Below are 20,647 nucleotides of genomic sequence, written 5' to 3'. Positions count from 1 at the left end.
TATATCCTTTCATTCAATTCATACCCTCCCTTATGTCCTTTAATGGAGTTCATTTGTTCTGCCTATAAATGTTGTGGATAATTCCTATAAGTGAATTCTTAGATGTTTTATAGTTTGGGTTATTTTTATAAAAATATATTATTTTCCATTATATTTTTGAGTTGGTTAGTACCTTGAATGCAGACCAAGTGTGTCAGCATTACTGGGAATTTGGTAGAAATGGAGAATTTCAGGTCTGCCCCTTTAAAATCCCTAGGTAACTCACAGGCACATTGAAAACTGAGAAGCACTGGGTTAGAGGAATGCACTATAAGGTTTTTTAAAAATCTGCTCTCCTTTGGTCCATCAGTAAATAGATTATCAGATCTGGCCCCTGATTTTTTTCACCTTCATTCATTTTTCTCTTTGTGAATTTTCTAGATGGAGTGTTTCAAGAACACCAACCATTTCTTTGGCAGGAGCAAGCATGATGGAGATCAAGGAATTAATTGAGAGTGAATCACTTAGCAGCTTAACAAACATATTAGACAGACAAAGGTCTCAAAGTAAGTTAGGATAGGATTTGGGAATTTTATAGTATAACTAGACTTGGAAGAATTATGAAATATTTTAAATTCAGGATATTCCAATGAGATTCTTGCATATTTGACCAAATGTTTCTCAAAAGTAAAGAGTACTGTATACATTTTCAACTTATGCATCCCATCCTTACCATCCATCCATCCATCCATCCCTATCCATCCATTCATCCATCTGTCCATCCCCATCTATCTATCCATCCATCTCTATTCATCCATCCATTCATTTATCCATCCCCATCCATCCATCCCCATCCATTCATCAGTCCACCCACCATTCCATTTATTCATTCATCCATCCATCCATCCATCCATCCATCCATCCATCCATCCATCCATCCATCCATCTCTATCCATCCATCTCCATCCATCCATCCATTTGTTCCATTTCTTCTCATGTCATTTACTCACCCTCATCATCCATTCCATTCCAACAATATTTTTGACCCACGGAGTTGTGCATATGGGGGACATGAAAATCTCTAATATCTAATGGAGACTTTCAAATAAAGAATTACAATTCTATGTGATAGATGTTGTGGTAGGGGTAGGTATGCGGTATGTTGGGAAAGCATAAAAGAATCATGTTTATGTAAAAACTCTCCTTGAAAGATGAAGTATTTACTCTTTTTCTTTTTCTTTTTTTTTTTTTTTGAGACAGAGTCTCACTCTGTCACCCAGTATTGGCTCACTACAAGCTCCACCTCCTGGGTTCATGTCATTCTCCTGCCTCAGCCTCCCGAGTAGCTGGGACTACAGGCGGCTGCCACCGCGCTCGGCTAATTTTTTTTTTTGTATTTTTAGCAGAGACGGGGTTTCACCGTGTTAGCCAGGATGGCATTGATCTCCCGAAATTGTGATCTGCCCGCTTCAGCCTCCCAAAGTGCTGGGATTACAGGTGTGAGCCACCGCGCCCAGCCTTCTTTTCTTTTTTTTGAGAGGGAGCCTGGCTCTATTGCCTAGGCTGGAGTGCAATGGTGCAATCTTGGCTCACTGCAACCTCTGCCTCCTGGGTTCAAGCAATTCTCCTGCCTCAGCCTCCTGAGTAGCTGGGATTACAGGCATCCACTACCATACCCAGCTAATTTTTGTATTTTTAGTAGAGACGGGGTTTCACCATGTTGGTCAGGCTGGTCTCAAATTCCTGTCTCAAATGATCCGTCTGCCTCAGCTTCCCAAAGTGCTGGGATTACAAGCGTGAGCCACTGCGTCCGGCCCAGTATTTACTCTTATGGTGGAATGAAGAACACAGTATTCCGTGTCATGGGACCCGCTCATGCAGAAGTGTGTAATCTTATTCACATACTGTCAAGAGATCTGAACCCTCAGAAGCCACTAAATCGACTTCCTCATTCTCAGCCTATATCCCCTTACCAGTTTCTCATTAAGAAGTTGTGTTTCCAGTGTGAGGTGGGAAAATCTAGAGCCAGTGGGTATACTGCTGCCTCCTGGGATGGGCCATTTCACGTCCTTTTAGCTGCAATTGCTACAGATCATTTCCTCATCTCTCAATCAGTTAATCTGTTGTTTGCTGACACTGGCCTGGTTCTAGTGCAACAGTCGAAGGCTGCAGAGGGAAGTGACTGCTTGAACCAGGCTCTCTGCTGGGTACTGGAGATACAGTTGAAGAAAACTCATTCCTATTCTTACGGTCCACAAAGACTGAGTCACACTTTCACATGTGAACGCCTCTCAACTTCTGACTTTTTTCTTTCCCAGATTAAAAATGTCACTCTTTTTAAAAATGTGCTTTAAGCATTCAATGAGGTCTTTAAACCATTCTTTGATTTTGAAATAAAGATAGGAAAGTTCACACAAAAATGCAACAACTACATATTCACAATTTAGGTGTTAGCATTTTGCCATGTGTTATGGGTGGACCGTCCTGCATGCATACAGTCCCCCTGCCCGGGATCTGAGTTGTCTCCAATTTCTTGCTCCAGCACTGCCATGGTGAGTGTCTGGGCACACATGTGAGTCCAAGGCATTGGCCCAGTGGGACCCCTGGGGCACAGGCTGTGAGCCTCGACCCCATTGCTAGATGCTGCTAGTTTACTGTCAAGGCAGCATCTCTCTCTCTCTTTTTTTTTTTTTTTTTGAGACAGAGTTTTGCTCTTATTTATGCCCTAGAGCTGGAGTGCAATGCGTGATCTCGGCTCACCACAACCTCCACCTCCCGGGTTCGAAGCGATTCTCCTGCCTGGGGCCTCGGTGGCTGGGGGATTATGGGCATGTGCCACCCGCTGGCTAATTTTGGCTGTTTTTTGGTAGGATGGGTTTTGCCTCCATGTTGGCCAGGCTGGTCTTAAACTCCTGACCTCAAGTGATCCACCTGCCTCAGCCTCCCAAAGTGCTGGGATTACAGGCGTGAGCCACTGGGCCCGACCTCAGGCAGCATCTCTTTACCCCCTGCTCGCAGTCCTAAGGACTGCTGCTCTCTGCTGCTCTGCACAGACATGGTTTAGTTCCTGACTCCTGGTGAGGCTGAGCAGCATTGCATAGGCTTATTTGATCACACTCTTCTACGATTTTCCTATTCATATCTTTGCTTATTTTTTTGTTAGTTTAAAAAAATTATCTTATTGATCTGCCAGCTTTGTGTTTACATCTGGATGATTGTGCATTGCCAGTTATATGCATGATAACCCTCACAGACAGGGGTATGTAACTTATCCTTTGACTAGATTTATGGTGTCTTGTTTTGTACACCAATTATTTAACTATTCCTCTCTAGTTTATACTTTCAGGAATGTTTAAGAAATCCTTCCTTAGCTGGGTATGGTGGTGCACGCCTGTAGTCCAAGCTACTTGCAAGGCTGAGGGGATCATCACTTGAGCCCAGAGTTCATGGCCAGCTTTGGCAACATAGTGAAACACCATCTCTCTCTTTTTTTTTCCCCCAAAGACTGAGTTTCTCTCTTGTAGCCCAGGCTTGAGTACAGTGGCACGATCTGGGCTCACTGCTACCTCTGCCTCCCAGGTTCAAGTGATTCTCCTGACTCAGCCTCCCAAGTAGCTGGGATTACAGGTGCTTGCCACCATACCTGGCTAATTTTTTATTTTTAGTAAAGATGGGGTTTCACCATGTTGGCCAGGCTGGTCTCAAAATCCTGATCTCAGGTGATCCACTTGCTTCAGCCTCCCAAAGTGCCGGATTCACCATGTTGGCCAGGCTGGTCTCAAAATCCTGACCTCAAGTGATCCACTTGCCTCAGCCTCCCAAAGTGCCGGATTTACAGGAGTGAGCCACTGCACCCGGGCAAAACATCATCTCTTAAAAAAAAGAAAAAAGAGGCTTGGTACGTTGGCTCAAGCCTGTAATCCCAGCACTTTGGGAGGCCAAGGCAGATGGATCACCTGAGGTCAGGAGTTCGAGACTAGCCTGGCCAACATGGTTGAAACCCTATCTCTACTAAAAATACAAAAATTAGCTGGGCGTGGTAGCACGTGCCTGTGGTCCTAGCTACTCAGGAGCCTGAGGCAGGAGAATCACTTGAACCCAGGAGGCAGAGGTTGCGATGAGCCTCGATTGCGACATTGCACTCCAGCCTGGGCAACAGAGTGAAACTCCGTTTCAAAAAAAAAAAAAAAAGAAAAGAAAGAAAGAAATCCTTCTTCATGCAGATGTCAGTATAGTCTCCTAGATACTCTTCTGATGATTTTGAAGTTTTTGTTTTATACTCTTAGTCTGTAATTCATTTTGTATACGCCATGAAATAATTCAGTAACTTAATTTGCTCCCATATGGATAGTCAATATAACTTACCCACTGATTTGAAACGCCACTTCTGGTATCTGTTGGGTTCCCCTATGTGTTTGGGTCTGTTCCTGGGCTTTCTCATCTGTCCCATTAGTCTTGATGACCATAGATTTATATGCGTTCTCATCTCCTTTTCCTTCTGGTCTGAGCTTGGCATTGAGCTGAATGTTTTATGTAGCGTTGCTAATTTCCTCTTTTCAGTGCCCTAGAAGGCAGGTGCTGTTGCCCTCATGTAACAGGTGAGGTTACTGAGGCTCAGACTGTGGGCTTTTGTTTAAGAGCAGGGTCTCTTAAAAAAGCCCACCCTCCACCCTGTGCTGAGATTAAGAGCTGACTGGAGGGAGCCTTGAGTGTGTTATGGCATCATTGTCATGGTGACTTTAGTCCTCTTCTACCTGTGTTCTCAGTTAGCAGAGGCGGGGAATAAGAGACCCTTACCTTATTACTACATATAACTGGCAACGGGCCTGCCATCTATATTTAGCCACCACTTCTGGTTGCTGGGAAGAGGCAGTCACACAAAGAACAACCCCTGCCTTCTAGGAGCTTCCGGAACCTTCCCAAATCTCTGTAGCATGTTCAGGTCCACATGTGGCAGCTCAGATACAGTCTCCTCTTAATGCTTATCTCCTTTATTTGATTTCACAGTTAAAGGAAAAGATTCAGAGGGAAGAAAGAAAATCCAGAGGAGACATAAGAAGCCCCCTGCAGAAGAAGAGGCAGACCCCACGCTGACAGGCCTAAGGAAGCAGAGCGCTTTCTCCATCCAACTGGCCGTCATGCCGCTCCTTGCCGGTACCCACTCCTTGCCCTGTTCCCAGCAGCTCCAGCTTGCCAGAATGGCCATAAGCGGATGCTCCTAATGACAACCCTGCTGTGTGCCACCTCATTTCATCCTCACAGCCACCTCAGGAAACTCAGGGGAATTGGCTCCATAGTACAGGGGGAAACAAAGACCCAGAGAGGGTAGCTACATTGCGTGAGATCACACAGCTAGGAAATGTGAAGTCTGGACCTGAACCCAGCTCTATTTGATTCCAAACTCCAAGGAAGCCTATGGGAATACTAAATGTCATCATTGTGTTTGCTAAGAAGATGCTGCTTTTAGTAAATGCTTTCCTATAGATTTTTACAAAAACATCTAGTAAAGGGAATGAGGAAAGGGAAACCTTTTTGACTGAGCCCCTCTGGGTGCAGGCACCTCCCGTATGACACATCACTTCTCAGACCAAATTCTGAGCCACTCAGCCAACCTGTGGTGTGGTGGCTGTGGTGGTTACCATTGTTACCATTGTTTTCAGTGAGGAAAAGAACTCAAAGAGGTTAAGTAACTTTCCTAAGGCTGCATAACTCAGTGGCCAACAGGGATTTAATTCTTTTGCTTTATAAGATCTACCACAATTTATGAACTAGATTTTATACATATTGGTAAATCTTAACTAAATATTATATCAATATGTTTTGATGATGGAAATCTCAGCATATATTTTGGTAAAATTATATTGCTTTGTTCCAAAAAAGAGTAATATGGGGTGAGCTCCCCCGCTTTTTTTTCTTCTTAGAGAAAATTCAGACTTTGTTCAATTTTTTGGCCATCACGTGTCTTGTGCGCCCTCTCCTGGCTACTCTGCAGAAGCGCGTGCGTTGGTCTTTTCTGAACTGGGACTAGTGTTCATAGAGGAGGGGGCGAAACCCCCATAAGTCAGAGCTGCCAGTTCACTTCCACAGGTGCCAGTCATCATCCTCCTCATGCGCTTTTGGGTTGGTGTCGATTCATTGTGAGAAAGTGCTATTAACTTTTCAGTTTGCACTTTTTTTTTTTTTTTTTTTTTTTTTGAGATAGGGTCTTGCTCTCTCACCCAGGCTGGAGTGTAAGTGACACAATCATAGCTCACTCTAGCCTGAAGCAAGCCCCTGCCTCTGCCGCCCACATAGCTGAGACTACAGGTGCACACTACCACACCTGGCTATTATTATTATTATTATTATTTTGTATTTTCTGTAGAGACAAGGTCTTGCTATGTTGTCCAGGCTGGTCTCAAACTCCTGGACACAAGTAATCCTTCTGCCTCTGGCTCTCAATGTTCTAGAATTACAGGTGTGAGCTGCCGCACGTGGCAGTTTGCAGTTTTAAATGACTTTTTGAAAATCATACTTCACCTACAGCTGGTCCTTCCTGACCACCTTCACTTTCTCGTAGCATCAGAACCTTCCTGAGAAGTGACAGTGCCAGAGAGTAAACTTAAAGAGCGTCTTCCCCCGCCCCATTCTCCAGCCTGACACTCCAGCATACCTGTTGCACACAGTGACTTTGAGCAAACGCCTTTGCTAGCTGCTTCCTCTGTCCTAGAGTCCCAAGGAGGAACCCATGATCCTCCTAGGGGAGTGTACCATGGGACCTGCCCCACTTTGGATTTTACTGTGAGAGGAAAGAGAAGTTCAACTGTCTTGGCCTGCCTGGCGTGACTGTTTCCAGCAGAATGAAGCCAGGACATGGTCCCCTCTCTCTTTTTTTTTTTTTTTTTTTTTGAGGTGGACTCTTGCTCTGTCGCCCAGGCTGGAGTGCAGTGGTGTGATCTCGGCTTACTACAACCTCTGCCCCCGGGTTTAAGCAATTCTCTTGCCTCAACCTCCAGAGTAGCTGGGATTACAGGTGCATGCCACCACGCCAGGCTAATTTTTGTATTTTTAGTAGAGATGGGGTTTCACCATGTTAGCCAGGCTGGTTTTGAACTCCTGACCTCGTGATCCGCCCGCCTCAGCCTCCCAAAGTGCAGGGATTACAGACGTGAGCTACCGTGCCTGACCTAGCCTCCCCTCTCTTTAACCTGTACCATCATGGCTGTACAATGCAGGGGTTCATATGTAAGAGCTTTGGTGACAAAAACACTTTGATCATGGCTCAGTCACTTACCAGCAAGTTACCTGCTTTCTCTGAGTCTCACTTTCCTCCTCTATGAAATGGGGGTGATCACTCCTACTTCAGAGCATTGTTTTAAGGATCACAGGAGCTGATGTGTGTAAACTGCTTAGCACAGTGGGACCCAGAGGGTGCTGGTGTGGAGGCAGCAGCTGCCTCCCGAGGCCATGTGTGTGGGCCACTCCATTATACCCTGACACAGCCTATGGTCGTCAACAGAGCACAGGTCGGCTCAGCAGGCCAGTTGTATGTCTGGTTTTGCCAGAAAATAATAGCATAAGATTATTTATTGTAAACTCAGCATAATTATTTTTGGTAATATCTTCAATTTCAAATTAGGCCATAGATCATGTATACCTTATTAGTAAATATTGGTTGGCTAGTAACCTAGTAAGATTCTAGAAAGATTCTGTGTCTGGCAGTGAACTCTTATTTTAAAAGGATAGTATTGCATAGCGGAGGGGCCCCACTTAGCCCCGCAGAACTGGTTTGGATGCTGGTTCCACAACGTATTGGCTAAGAGACCTTGGATGATTGCATCAGAACTCTGGGCCTCAGTTTCCCCATCTGTAATGTGGCGATGACGGCAGCCAGACAAGGTTAAGGATGAAATGACATTAGCGCATGTTGGGACTGGCTGTAGCAGGAGCACAAACATTCCCTTGCACTGTTCCACTCTTACTCGACCAGGGCTCTTAACTCAGGGGACTTGTGTCTGCTGGGGACATTTGGCAGCGTGTGGAGGCATTTTGGTTGTCACGACTGAGAGTGGGGTGCCACTGGCATCTAGTAAGATACTGTTAAACATGCCACAATGCATAGGACTGTCCCCTGAGCAAAGAATGGCCTGCCCCAACTGTCGGCACTATGGAGGCTGTGAGCCCCCAGCCTGGAATTCTGTTCTGGTACATGTCTCCCTGACTCTGATGATTTGAGCACTTTTTAAAATTTTTATTTTTGCACTGGGGATTCCTTCTACCTTGAGTAGTCTTTTTTTTTTTTTTTTTTTTTTGAGACAGAGTTTCACTCTTGTTGCCCAGGCTGGAGTGCAAAGGTGTGATCTCAGCTCACTGCAACCTCCGTCTGCCGGATTCAAGTGATTCTCCTGCCTCAGCCTCCCAAGTAGCTGGGATTACAGGCATGCGCTACCATGTCCAGCTGATTTTGTATTTTTAGTAGAGATAAAGTTTCTCCATTTTGGTCAGGCTGGTCTCGAACTCCTGACCTCAGGTGATCCACCCCCCTCGGCTTCCCAAAGTGCTGGGATTATAGGCGTGAGCCACCATGCCTGGCCCAGAATGCTTTTTCTATAAAAGGGATCCATGTATTTCACCAGTCAGAGATGTACTAGGTAGGGAAAAAACAAACAAACAAAAAACCCTCAAGTTTTGGAGGCAGGATTGACCTGGGTTTGAATCCCAGATCTGACTCTTTGTCATGTGATAAGTTAGAGTCTCCGAGGCTCAATTTCATCTGCAAAATGGGGATAGATACCTCCTTCCTTGGGGTTAAAAGATTAAGAAAGATGATGTATGACATAGTGCTCAAAAAGATCAGTCTATTCCTTTCAACATGCCTGTAAATGCATTTCTAGGGCATGTAAAAGCCAAGTCACTCACATTCAGAAAGAGTAGGCGCTTCTAAAACAAGTCATGGGCCAGGTGTGCTCAGCCTGGGCGACAGAGTGAGACTCCTCCTCAAAAAAAAAAAAAAGAAAAAGTATTCTGACAGCTACCTATATGCCTTGCAATGGCTCCATTCACCCACCCTTTACATGAGGCGCACTAGTGCAAAACCATCCTGGTGGGAGGTGTGCACGCTTGTATTTGGCTCAGATGTGCCAGTTGTGTTCTACATCAATATCTGTATTTTCCTCATCAGATCACAACAGGTGAAGCAACCCACTGAGTACCAAATGTACACACTGGCATGATATGTCCTTGATGGGAGAACTGCCCGGAGCACTCCATCCAATAGCCTTCCTGCAGCAATGGCCAGGCTCTCTGCTGACCCATACAGGAGTCCATAGCCACATGAGGGTACTGGGCATTTGGAATGTGGCTTGTGTGGAGAAGGAAGTGCATTTTATATTTTATTTAATTTTAATTAGTTACAATTCAAGTAGCTACCTATGGCCCATAGCTACCATAGTGGATAGCAGAACAGGTCTAGAATGTTGGTTCTCAAGTTACCTGGAGAGCTATTAAACCTCCCATTGTGGAGGCCACGCCCCAGACCAATGAAATCAGACTGTCTGGGAGTGGCACCCACACATAGGTGTTCCTGTTGTATCCCAGATGATTCAGGAAATGCTTGTATTACTTATTAACAGATGTCATCAAGATTAAGTCACACACATTCAATTCTAGAGAATTTTCTCAGTTTGAGAAACTAGCACAGAACATGCTGCCCGTGGGTGTTTCCTGATTCTTTCTTTCTTTTTTTAATTAAAGTTTTCCCTTTTGGGTTGTGATTTTATCATTGGCTCATCTCAGGTTGCTTGATCCTTCTGTGCTTGTCTTGGGGCTGTCATGAGGAAAGGTCTAATGCTGAGTGTATTTCCCCCCAGGATGGCAAACTGTCATGAGTCGTGGCAGTGAGAAGTCTGCCAACATTTTAGATTGCCTTTTGACTTTAAAAACAGAAGTTCCAATCATGACCGAGGAGCAAAAGCAGGATTTAAATCCCCTGACCATAAAGATCAAGTGTGCTTCCTGCCTTCCGTCACAGCCTGTGCCCATTCAGGAACTAGAGGTAAGAATGAGCCGGACACATGGAGTTTAGAGCTCCTCCCCTTCTACCCACCTGCCCGTCATATGCCATCACTAGTCCTCCCGATGGCACCAAATGAGAAATGTGGTTATCACCTGCATTCTACCATTTAGGATCCCACAGTGATATACAAAAGAGATGGGGTTCCTGGGATTAGGTGTGACCAATCCTGAGGTCTCCTACTACGCCGCAGGTGCTCTTGAAATGCAGGTCATGAGCCTCCCTTCAGGAGCCCACAGGCTGTCCCGTGGCAGTTACCAACAGGATGCTCGCTCATTGTTAACCAACCAGGTTCAGTACTGCTGTTTATTCTGTGAGTTCTTTGTTCCCTCTCCCGGTTGGATCCCTGTCTCCTGAATTCTCTCCCTTTATTTGCTGTCTGGTTTTGCTGGAGTGCATCCTCTAGTAGCTTCTCAAGAAAAGGTCAATGGGAGATTTATTTTTGAGATCTCACATGTCTGCAGATATATTTTTTCTACCTTTTTTTATCCTTACACATGACTGGTAGTTTGGTTGTGTATAGAATTCTAGGCTAAAAATCATTTGCCTTCAGAGTTTTGAAGGCATTGTTCTATCATCTTTTATTTTCATACAAGTTGAACCTTTGTATGCGACCTGTTTTTTGTTTCTCCAAGTGCTTATAAAATCTTTTTTGTCTCCTTTTTTATTTTATTTATTTATTTGAGGCAGAATTTCGCTCTTGTTGCCCAGGCTGGAGTGCAAGGGCGCAATCTCGGCTCACTGCAACCTCTGCCTCCCGGGTTCAAGCAATTCTTCTGCCTCAACCTCCGGAGTAGCTGGGATTACAGGCATGTGCCACCACACCCGGCTAATTTTGTATTTTTAGTAAAGACAGGGTTTCTCCATATTGGTCAATCTGGTCTCAAACTCCCGACCTCAGGTGATCCACCCACCTTGGCCTCCCGAAGTGTTGGGATTACAGGCGTCAGCCACAGCGCCCAGCCTTGTCTCCTTTAAAAAAAATTTTTTTTTGAGACAGGGTCTCACTCCACTGCCCTGTCTGGGGTGCAGTGGTGCAATCATAGCTTACTGCAGCCTCAACCTCCTGAGCTCAGGTGATCCTCCTGCCTCAGCCTCCCTAGTAGCTGAGACTGCAGGTGCACACCACCACACCCAGCTAATTTTTGTATTTTTTGTAGAGACAGGGTTTTACCATGTTGCCCAGGCTGGTCCTGAACTCCTGGGATCAAGTGATCCTCCTGCCTTAGCCTCCCAAAGGGCTAGGATTACAGGTGTAAGCCATAGTGCCAGCCCTTTTTGTCTTCTGAAACTGCTTAATTGTGTGTCTTAGTGTGAGTATGTCCATATACATATGTCATACTTTTACTTTAAAATATAGATTCACAGAAAGTTGCAAAGACAGTACAGAGAGGTCCCATGTATCCTTTACCCAATTTCCTCAGTAATTAAGTGTTTCATAACTATAGCACAATATCAAAATCAGCACATTGACATTGGTCTAATGTGTATATAGGTCTGTGCCATTTTATTGTACATGTATGTAACTGTCACAGCACTTGAAATAATCTATTGTCACAAAGATCTCCTTCACGCTACCCTTTTATAGTCACAACAACCCCCTAATACCCACCATCCCTAACCACTAATTTGCTCTCTATCTCTATACTTTTGTCAATTTGAAAATGTTATTGTTAAGGATGGAATTGTGTCCCCCCAAAAAAATTGTATGTTGAACTCCTGACGCCCAGTATCTCAGAATGTGGTCTTATTTGGAAAGAGGGTCTTTGCAGAGGTAATCAAGTTGAAATGAGGTCATTAGGGTATCCTTATGAAAAGGGGGAAATTGGACCCAGAGACAGACACACATAGAGGGAAGACTATGCAAAGTGACACAAGGAGAACGCCACGTGGAAAGTGGATACTGCCACATGCCAGGGGACATCTGGGGCCACCAGAAGCTGGAAGAGGCAAGGAAGGACCTTCTCGAGCACCTTCCGAGGAAACGTGGCGCTGCCAACAGCTTAATTTCTGACTTCTAGCCCTCAGAACAGGGAGACAATAAATTTCTGTCATTCTAAGCCCCCCCAGTTTATGGTGCTTCAGAGGAAACTGGCGTGGTTATATAAATGAAAACATCCAGCATGTGACCTTTTGAGACTGGCCTTCTCCCCCACTCCAGCGTAATGCCCTTGCATGTAGTTTGGTCATGTTTCTTTATTTACTCTGCCTTTTAATTGACATATTTAGACCATTATATTTAGAGTAAATGTTGATATATTAGAGCTTAAGTCTACCATTTTAATTTTTGTTTTCTCTCTGTTCCTTCTGTTTTTTTGTTTCTCATGGTTTTTATTCCTGCTTTCTTGTGGGTTACTTGACCAATTTTTAGAATTCCATTTTGATTTATCTATAGTATTTTTGAATTTACATCTCTTGGTATAGATTTTTAGTGGCACTCTGGGTATTGTATTATGCATACATAACTTTTCACAATCTATTGGTATCAATATTTTACCAGTTTGAGTGAAATATAGAAACTTTACCTCCCTTCAAACCCCTTTAGTTTTCCTAAATATTTCCTCTACATAGATTGATAACCACATGAGATGATGTTATATTTTTTGCTTCAACTGTCAAACATAAACCTAGAAGACTCCAGGGTTGAAGGGAAGTATGTATGTTCACCCACGGTTCTGCTGACTTCATGATCCTTTCTTCCTTTCTAATGTTGCAAGACTTCTTCTTCTGTCATCTCCCTTCCGTTTCAAGAACTTCCTTTAGCCTTTCTTGTAGGATAAATCTGCTGAAAACAAATTCTTTTAGTTGTTCTTTGTCTCAGGGTGTTTTTATTTTTCCTTCATTCTGGAAGTATAGTTTCACTAGATATAGAATTGGTATAGAATGGGTTTTTTTGTTTTGTTTTTTTCTTTTGAGACAGAGCCTGGCTCTGTCATCCAGGCTGGAGTGCAGTGGCGTGATCTTGGCCCACTGCAACCTCTGCCTCCCTGGTTCAAGTGATTCTCCTGCCTCAGCCTCCTGAGTAGCTGGGATTATAGGCACACACTACCATGCCTGGCTGATTTTTGTATTTTTAGTAGAGATGGGATTTCACCATGTTAGCCAGGCTAGTCTTAAACTCCTGACCTCAGGTGATCCATGCATGCACCTCAGCCTCCCAAAGTGCTGGGGTTACAGGTGTGAGCCACTGCACCTGGCCGGATTTTTTTTTTTTTTTAACACTTGAAAAATGTTATACCACTTTCTTCTTACCACTACAGTTTCTGATGGGAAATCTGCTGTCATTCAAATTGCTTTTTTTCCCTATAGGTAAGATGGCATTTATCTCTTGCAGCTTTCAAGATTTTCTTTCTTTGCCATTAATTTACAGAAGTTTGACTATGACATGTCTTGGTGTGGATTTCTTTGTGTTTCTCCTATTTGGGGTTCTCTCAGCTCTTTGAATCTATAGGCTTATGTATTTTGCCAATTTTGAGAAAATTTTAGTCATTATTTATTGGAATACTTTTCAGCACCACCTTTTGTCTCCTCTCCTCCTGAAACTCCAATGACATGAATATTAGTTCTTTTGTTTTAGTCCCACAGGATCCTGAAGTTCTGATTTTGATGTTTGTGTCTTTTTTCCACTGTGTTGTTCAGATTGGGTAATTTCTTTTTTTCTTTTTGTCTTGAGACGGAGCCTTCATCTGTCGCCCAGGCTGGAGTGCAGTGGCACGATCTCGGCTCACTGCAAGCTCTGCCTCCCGGGTTCACGCCATTCTCCTGCCTCAGCCTCCAGAGTAGCTGGGACTACAGGCACCCGCCACCATGCCTGGCTAATTTTTTTGTATTTTCAGTAGAGATGGGGTTTCACCGTGTTAGCCAGGATGGTCTCTATCTCCTGACCTTGTGATCCTCTTGCCTTGGCCTCCCAAAGTGCTGGGATTATAGGCGTAAGCCACTGTGCCTGGCCCAGATTGGGTAATTTCTATTGTTTTATCTTCAGGTTTACAGATTCTTTCCTCTGTACATTCCATTCTGCTATTGAATCCATCGAGTTTTTTATTGCAGTTATTGTATTTTTCAGTTCTAAGATTTCCATTTTTTTGTTTGTTTGTTTGTTTGTTTTTGAGATGGAGTCTCACTCTATCGCCCAGTGCAATGGTGCCATCTTGGCCCACTGCAACCTCCGCCTCCCGGGTTCAAGCAGTTCTCTGTCTCAGCCTCCCAAGTAGCTGGGATTACAGGCAGCCGTCAACATGCCTGGCTAATTTTTGTATTTTTAGTAGATAACGGGGTTTCACTATCTTGGCCAGGCTGGTCTTGAACTCCTGACCTCGTGATCCACCCACCTTGGCCTCCCAAAGTGCTGGGTTTACAGGTGTGAGCCACCGCACCTGGCCTGTTTACTTTCTTTTTAAGAGATGGGATCTTGTCTTGCTCTGTCACCCAGGCTGGAGTACAATGGCACTGTCATGGTTCACTGCAGAGTTGAACTCCTGAGCTCAAGTGACCCTGCCACCTCAGCCTCCTGAGCAGCTGGGACTAAAGGCATGCACCACCACACCTTGGTTATTCTTTATATCTCCTGTTTCTTTGCTGAGAAACTATTTTTTCATTTGTTTCAAGCATGTTCATTACTGCTTCAAATTCCTTGTCAGATAATTCCAAGATCTGTGTCATCTCAGTATTGGTGTCTGTTCATTGGTTTTTCCCATTCAAGTTGATTTTTCTGGTATGACAAGTGATTTTTTAAAAATTGTATCTTGGGGCCGGGCGTGGTGGCTCAAGCCTGTAATCCCAGCACTTTGGGAGGCCGAGATGGGTGGATCACAAGGTCAGGAGATTGAGACCATCCTGGCTAACATGGTGAAACCCCATCTCTACTAAAAAATACAAAAAACTAGCCGGGCGAGGTGACGGGCGCCTGTAGTCCCAGCTACTCGGGAGGCTGAGGCAGGAGAATGGCATGAACCCGGAGGCGGAGCTTGCAGTGAGCTGAGATCCGGCCACTGCACTCCAGCCTGGGCGGCAGAGCAAGACTCCGTCTCAAAAAAAAAAAAAAAAAAAATTGTATCTTGGATATATTGAGTATGACATCATGAGACTGGATCTTATTTAAATCTTATGTTTAAGCTGGGCGCTGGAGAATCACTTGAGCCCAGGAGTTTAAGACCAGCCTGGGCAACACACTGTGACCCCTTCTTAATTTTTTTTTTTTAATTAGCTGGATGTGGTGGCAGACACCTGTAGCCCAGCTATTCAGGAGGCTGGGCTGAGAGGATGGCTTGAGCCTGGGAGGCTGAGGCTGCAGTGAGCTATGATTGCACCACTGCTCTCCAGCCTGGATGACAGAGACCCTGTCTTTCAAAAAAAAAAAGAAGAAGAAGAAGAAAAGAAAGAAAGAAAAAAAATGTATATGTAGCAGGCCTTCTCCAACACCAAACTGCATGTGTAGCAGGCCTGTGGAAGGGAAGATGAGAGAGATACCATCTCAATACTGCCAGATGAGACTCCAGGTTCCCCACTTGGTCACTGTACCCTGTGGGTAGGGATATCTTGTTACTGCTCTTGTGGACTTCACTGGCCCATGATGGGAGGCTTCATTTCCGTTGAGTGTTGGGGAAAGTCCTGGCTCCCCACCAGGTCTTTTCTGACACCACCCCAGTGAGGCAAGGAGCACCGAGTTAAAGTCAGTGAGGGTAGAAGTCCAGGCTTCCCATGCAGCCTTTGTTTCTGGGGTGGGGCATGATTTTTTCCATGGTGTATGTCTGGAGTAGGGAAGTTATTTGCCTAAAAGTTTCCTGTTCTGCTGGGTTGTTCCTTTCTTGGTCTTTGATCTGGAGAGAGCAGACTTTTCTTGGGGATTTTTCTGCCTACTCTCACTGGTATTTCTGGATACTGCCTTCTCCAGCACCCAGTCCAGAATATATGAGGCATATGGAAGACCCAGGGTCCCATGTTCCCTAAACACCTTTTCTGTACTTTTCAAAGTCTTTGTATGTTTTTTGATATACAACCTGCAGAGTTGTAAAGCTGTACTCAGTAGAACTAGAAGTGTGTCTATTCTATCTTGATCCAGAACAGGAACTCTGTAAGTGTATTTTTACCCATGAAGCTGGGGATTCAGTGGGCCATTTCAACCTAGAAGCCCACGTCCTTAAGCACTGGGAAATTGTCTTAAATTATTTCATCGATTATTTCTTCATTTTTTTCCCCTCTCTTTTTGGGACTCTGTTATCTAGATGCTGACTCTCCTGGGCTTTCCTTTGCTTCTTTTTTTTTTCTTAAGATGGAGTCTTGCTGTGTCGCCCAGGCTGGAGTGCAGTGGCGCGATCTCAGCTCACTGCAACCTCTGCCTCCCAGGTTCAAGCAATTCTCCTGCCTCAGCTTCCCGAGCAGCTGGGATTACAGGTGCCTGGCACCATGCCCAGCTATCTTCTACTTGTTTTTATTGTTCTTTCTCTCCTAATTGATCCTTTTTCTAGGAAATGTTCAGAAAAGAGTGAACAGAGTGGGCCTGAGAATACCATCCTTAAAAAGTCCTGTTTGCAGAGTTGACCCAGGTTGGCATATGGGAACTTGCATTTTGAGAGGGTTCCCCGCACTCCCCGTCAAGAATGGCTCACTGTGCCTAAATGGCTTTTGCAAACAGTATTGTTTGTGCTGAACACCTGTTTTCCCTTTGGGAGGCTGAGATTTTTTTTTTCTTCTATTTATTTATTATACTTTAAGTTCTAGGGTACATGTGCACAACGTGCAGGTTTGTTACATATGTATACATGTGCCATGTTGGTGTGCTGCACCCATTAACTTGTCATTTACATTAGGTGTATCTCCTAATGGTATCCCTCCCCCCTCCCCCCACCCCACGACAGGCCCCGGTGTGTGATGTTCCCTTTCCTGTGTCCAAGTGTTCTCATTGTTCAGTTCCCACCTATGAGTGAGAAAATGAGGTGTTTGGTTTTCTGTCCTTGCGATAGTTTGCAGGATACAAAATCAATATGCAAAAATCACAAGCATTCCTATACACCAATAACAGACAGAGAGCCAAATCATGAGTGAACTCCTATTCACAATTGCTTCAAAGAGAATAAAATACCTAGGAATCCAACTTACAAGGGATGTGAAGGACCTCTTCAAGGAGAACGACATACCACTGCTCAACAAAATAAAAGAGGACACAAACAAATGGGAGGCTGAGATTTTCATACACGCTAGGCAGGGGGTGCTGTGTGACCAGGCCTCAGCAAAAGCCCTAGACACTGAGTCCCTCATGGGCTTCCCCAGTGGACAGCGTTTCACACATTGTTGCACTGCATCGTGAAGGAGTTGAGCCGAGCGCCCTGTGTGTATCCCGTGGGAGAGGGCTTCGGCAACTTGTGCCTGCCCCCTTTGTTGATTGCTTTGTCTCTTTTGCTGTAATAAATCACAAACACAAGTGCGCTGCGCCCATGCTGAGTTCTATGAGTTCTAGCGAATCACTGAACTTGAGGGTCTCGGGGGCCCGGGTCACAGCACTTCCAGCCTGCTTCATGGGCACTGTCATCACATGTGTAGTCCAATTCCTTTACGTTGATCTTCATGTTTGTTTCACTCCACCTTCCATGTCACATGTTTTCCTTCACTGTCTGTTAATCCCCTGGCCCATTGCTCATGGCTGAGAGAGCACAGACCTAAAAGGTGAGCTTTGGGTACACCATCTGGTGATCTGAGTGGGGCGTTGGTGGGAACCCCTGGGTCAGTATCTACAGGGCTTTCCTAGTTCCCTGCCTGGGGGGTCAAGGTCTAGCCTGCTGCATTCTGAATGCCCACAGACAGAAAGGAGCTGGGAATTTGCACTAAGCAGTGAGACTTTCATCACCTAATCTCCCTGTTTAGGAATGGCTCAGATGCCCTCAGCTATCCCCTATTCCAGAGACCCTCTGTTATTTTATTATCTTAAAACAATTTTTTCTGCAGTAAAATTGATGTTTATCTTTTGGTGTACAGGTCTATAAATTTAAAATTATGTATAGATCAGGCCAGGTGTGGTGACTTACACCTGTAATCCCAGCATTTTGGGAGGCTGAGGAGGGTGGATCATTTCAGGTCAGGAGTTTGAGACCAGCCTGGCCAACATGACGGAAACCACGTCTCTACTAAAAATACAAAAATTAGCTGGGCGTGGTGGCGCGTGCCTGTGATCTCAGCTCCTCAGGAGGCTGAAGCAGGAGAATTGCTTGAGCCTGGGAGGCAGAAGTTGCAGTGAGCCAAGATCATGCCATTGCACTCCAGCCTGAGTGATGAGAGAGAAATTCTGTCTCAGAAAAATAAAAATAAAATCATGTATAGATCAATATTATCACCACCACAGTTAGGATACAGTTCTGTCACCCCAGACCCCTCCTTTGTACTCGCCCTTCATAATCACTTTTGCTCCATACACATAGCCTCTGACAGCCACTGATGTGTTCTTTATGACTATAGTTTTAACTCTGGAAGAACGTCATGTAAATGGGGCTGTGTGTTTTGCAGCATCATGCAGCTGTAACCTTTGATTCAGCAGGTAACAATGTGCATGGCCTCTCCACTCACAGTAATGCCTTTCAGATTTAGCCAAGTGGTTGCGTCTATCGGTAGGTCTTTCCTTTTCATTGCTGAGTAGTATTCCATCACAAGGGTGTACCACCGTTTGTGCACCCATCAAAGGACATTTAGGTTGCTTCTAGTTTTTGGTAATAGAGCTGCTTAAAAATAGTGTACACATGTTTTTATAGGAACATAAGTTTTCAGTTATTTAGGGTAAATGCCAACAAATGAAATTGCTCAGCTATATGTTAAGTATATGCCTGACTATAAAAAGCTGCCCACTGTTTTCCAGTGTGGCTAGATCACTCCGCATTCTCACCAGCAGTGAACAAGAGTTCTAGTTGTTCCCTACCCTCTCCAGAGTGTGGTATTGTCAGTATTTTAATTTTAGCCATTCTAAGAAGTTTGTATTGTTATCACATCATGGTTTTAATTTGTAGTTCCCTGATGGATAATGATGTTGAGCATCTTTTGATGTGTTTATTAGCCATTTTATATCCCATTTGGTGAAATTTCTGCTCGAGTTTTTGCTCATTTTTCAATTGGGTTGTTTACTGTCTTACTGCTGAGTTTTGGGAGTTTTAAAAAATATATATTCTAGGCTGGGCACGGTGGCTCAAGCCTGTAATCCCAGCACTTTGGGAGGCTGAGGCAGGCAGATCTCTTGAGGTCAGGAGTTCAAGACCAGCCTGGCCAACATGGTGAAACCCCATCTCTACTAAAAACACAAAAATTAGCCAGGCGTGGTGGCACACGCCTGTGATCCCAGCTACTCAGGAGGCTGAGGCAGGAGAATTGCTTGAACCAGGGAGGTGGGGTTGCAGTGAGCTGAGGTTGAGCCACTGTACTCTAGCCTAGGCAATGGAGCGATAGCCTGTCTCAGGTAAAAAAAAAAAAAAAAAAAGAAAGAAAGAAAATTCCAGGATGGGCACAGTGGCTCACACCTGTTATCCTAGCAATTTGGGAGGCTGAGGCAGGATGATCACTCGAGCTCAGGAGTTCAAGACCAGCCTGGGCAACATGGTAAAACCCTGTCTCTACAAAAAATAAAAATAAAAAATAAAAAAAAGTGGGGCATAGTAGCACACACTTGGAGTCCCAGCTACTAGGGAGGCTGAGGTGGGAGGATCAGCTTAGCCCAGGGAGGTTGGGGCTACAGTGAGCCATGACTGTACCACCTCACTCCAGCCAGGGCAACAGAGTGAGACGCTGTCTCACCAAAAACATATATAGAGAGATAATAAATATGTGTTTACACACACATTCTGGATTTAAGTCCTTTGTTGGATATATTATTTGCTAATATTTTCTCCCAGTCTATAGTTTGTCTTTTCGTTCTCTTTTTTTTTTAACCCAATCTGTGACAAGCACATCTTTTCATTCTCTTTACAGTGTCTTTTGCAGAGCAAAATTTTTAATTTTGATGAAGTCCAAATTATACATTTTTTTTCATGTATGCGTGTGTTTCTGTGTCACATCTAAGAACTCTTTGCCTAACCCCTGGTTACAAGGATTTTTTTTCCATTTTCTTCTCAATGCTTTAATAGTTTTATAGTTTACATTTATATAGCTTTGATCAAGTTTTTCTTTTTTGAGACAGAGTCTCATTTGTTGCCCAGGCTGGTGTGCAGTGGTGCAGTTGTAGCTCGTTGAAGCCTCAAACCTCCTGGCCTCAAGCAGTCCTGCAGCAGCCTCCCAAAGTGCTGGGATTACAGGTGTGAGCCCCCAGCTTTTGATCAATTTTGAACGAATTTTTTTATATGGTGTGAGGTTTACATTGAAGTTCTCTTTCTTTTGCACTTTTGATAAACATAGATTAGCCATACTTGTGTGGATCTGTTTCTGGATTCTCTTTTCTGATCCATGGGTCTGTGTCTGTCCTTTCAGCAACACGACACTGTCTTGCTTATAGTAGCTTTGTAGTAAGTCATAAAAATGGGTGAAGTGGTTCCTCCAACTTTAGTTTTCTTTTTCAACATTGTTTTAGCTCTTCCAGTTTCTTGGCTCCTCTATACAAATTTTAGAATCAGTTAATCAATATCTACAAAAAGTTATGCTGGGATTTTG

At 44.3% G+C, this 20,647-nt stretch overlaps 1 protein-coding gene across 29 annotated transcripts in view; it reads left to right on the top strand.

The window, feature by feature from the left end:
* The window catches only part of KIAA1257 (KIAA1257 ortholog), an 81,779-nt gene that overhangs the window by 21,919 nt on the left and 39,213 nt on the right, over positions 1 to 20,647 (top strand). For 24 of the 29 annotated variants that reach the window (XM_031663075.1, XM_031663071.1, XM_031663078.1 and 21 more), the window contains 3 exons: positions 421 to 545; positions 4,987 to 5,133; positions 9,828 to 10,012. In XM_031663075.1, the coding sequence (XP_031518935.1) occupies positions 421 to 545; positions 4,987 to 5,133; positions 9,828 to 10,012 (457 nt within the window). The other 5 variants (XM_031663073.1, XM_031663070.1, XM_031663083.1 and 2 more) reach the window with 4 other exon arrangements.

This window comes from Papio anubis, chromosome 2, assembly GCF_008728515.1.
Source record: "Papio anubis isolate 15944 chromosome 2, Panubis1.0, whole genome shotgun sequence".
Taxonomy (NCBI): Eukaryota; Metazoa; Chordata; class Mammalia; order Primates; family Cercopithecidae; genus Papio; species Papio anubis.
Note: the sequence above shows the minus strand (reverse complement) of the source record. Positions and strands in the feature narration are given on the sequence as shown.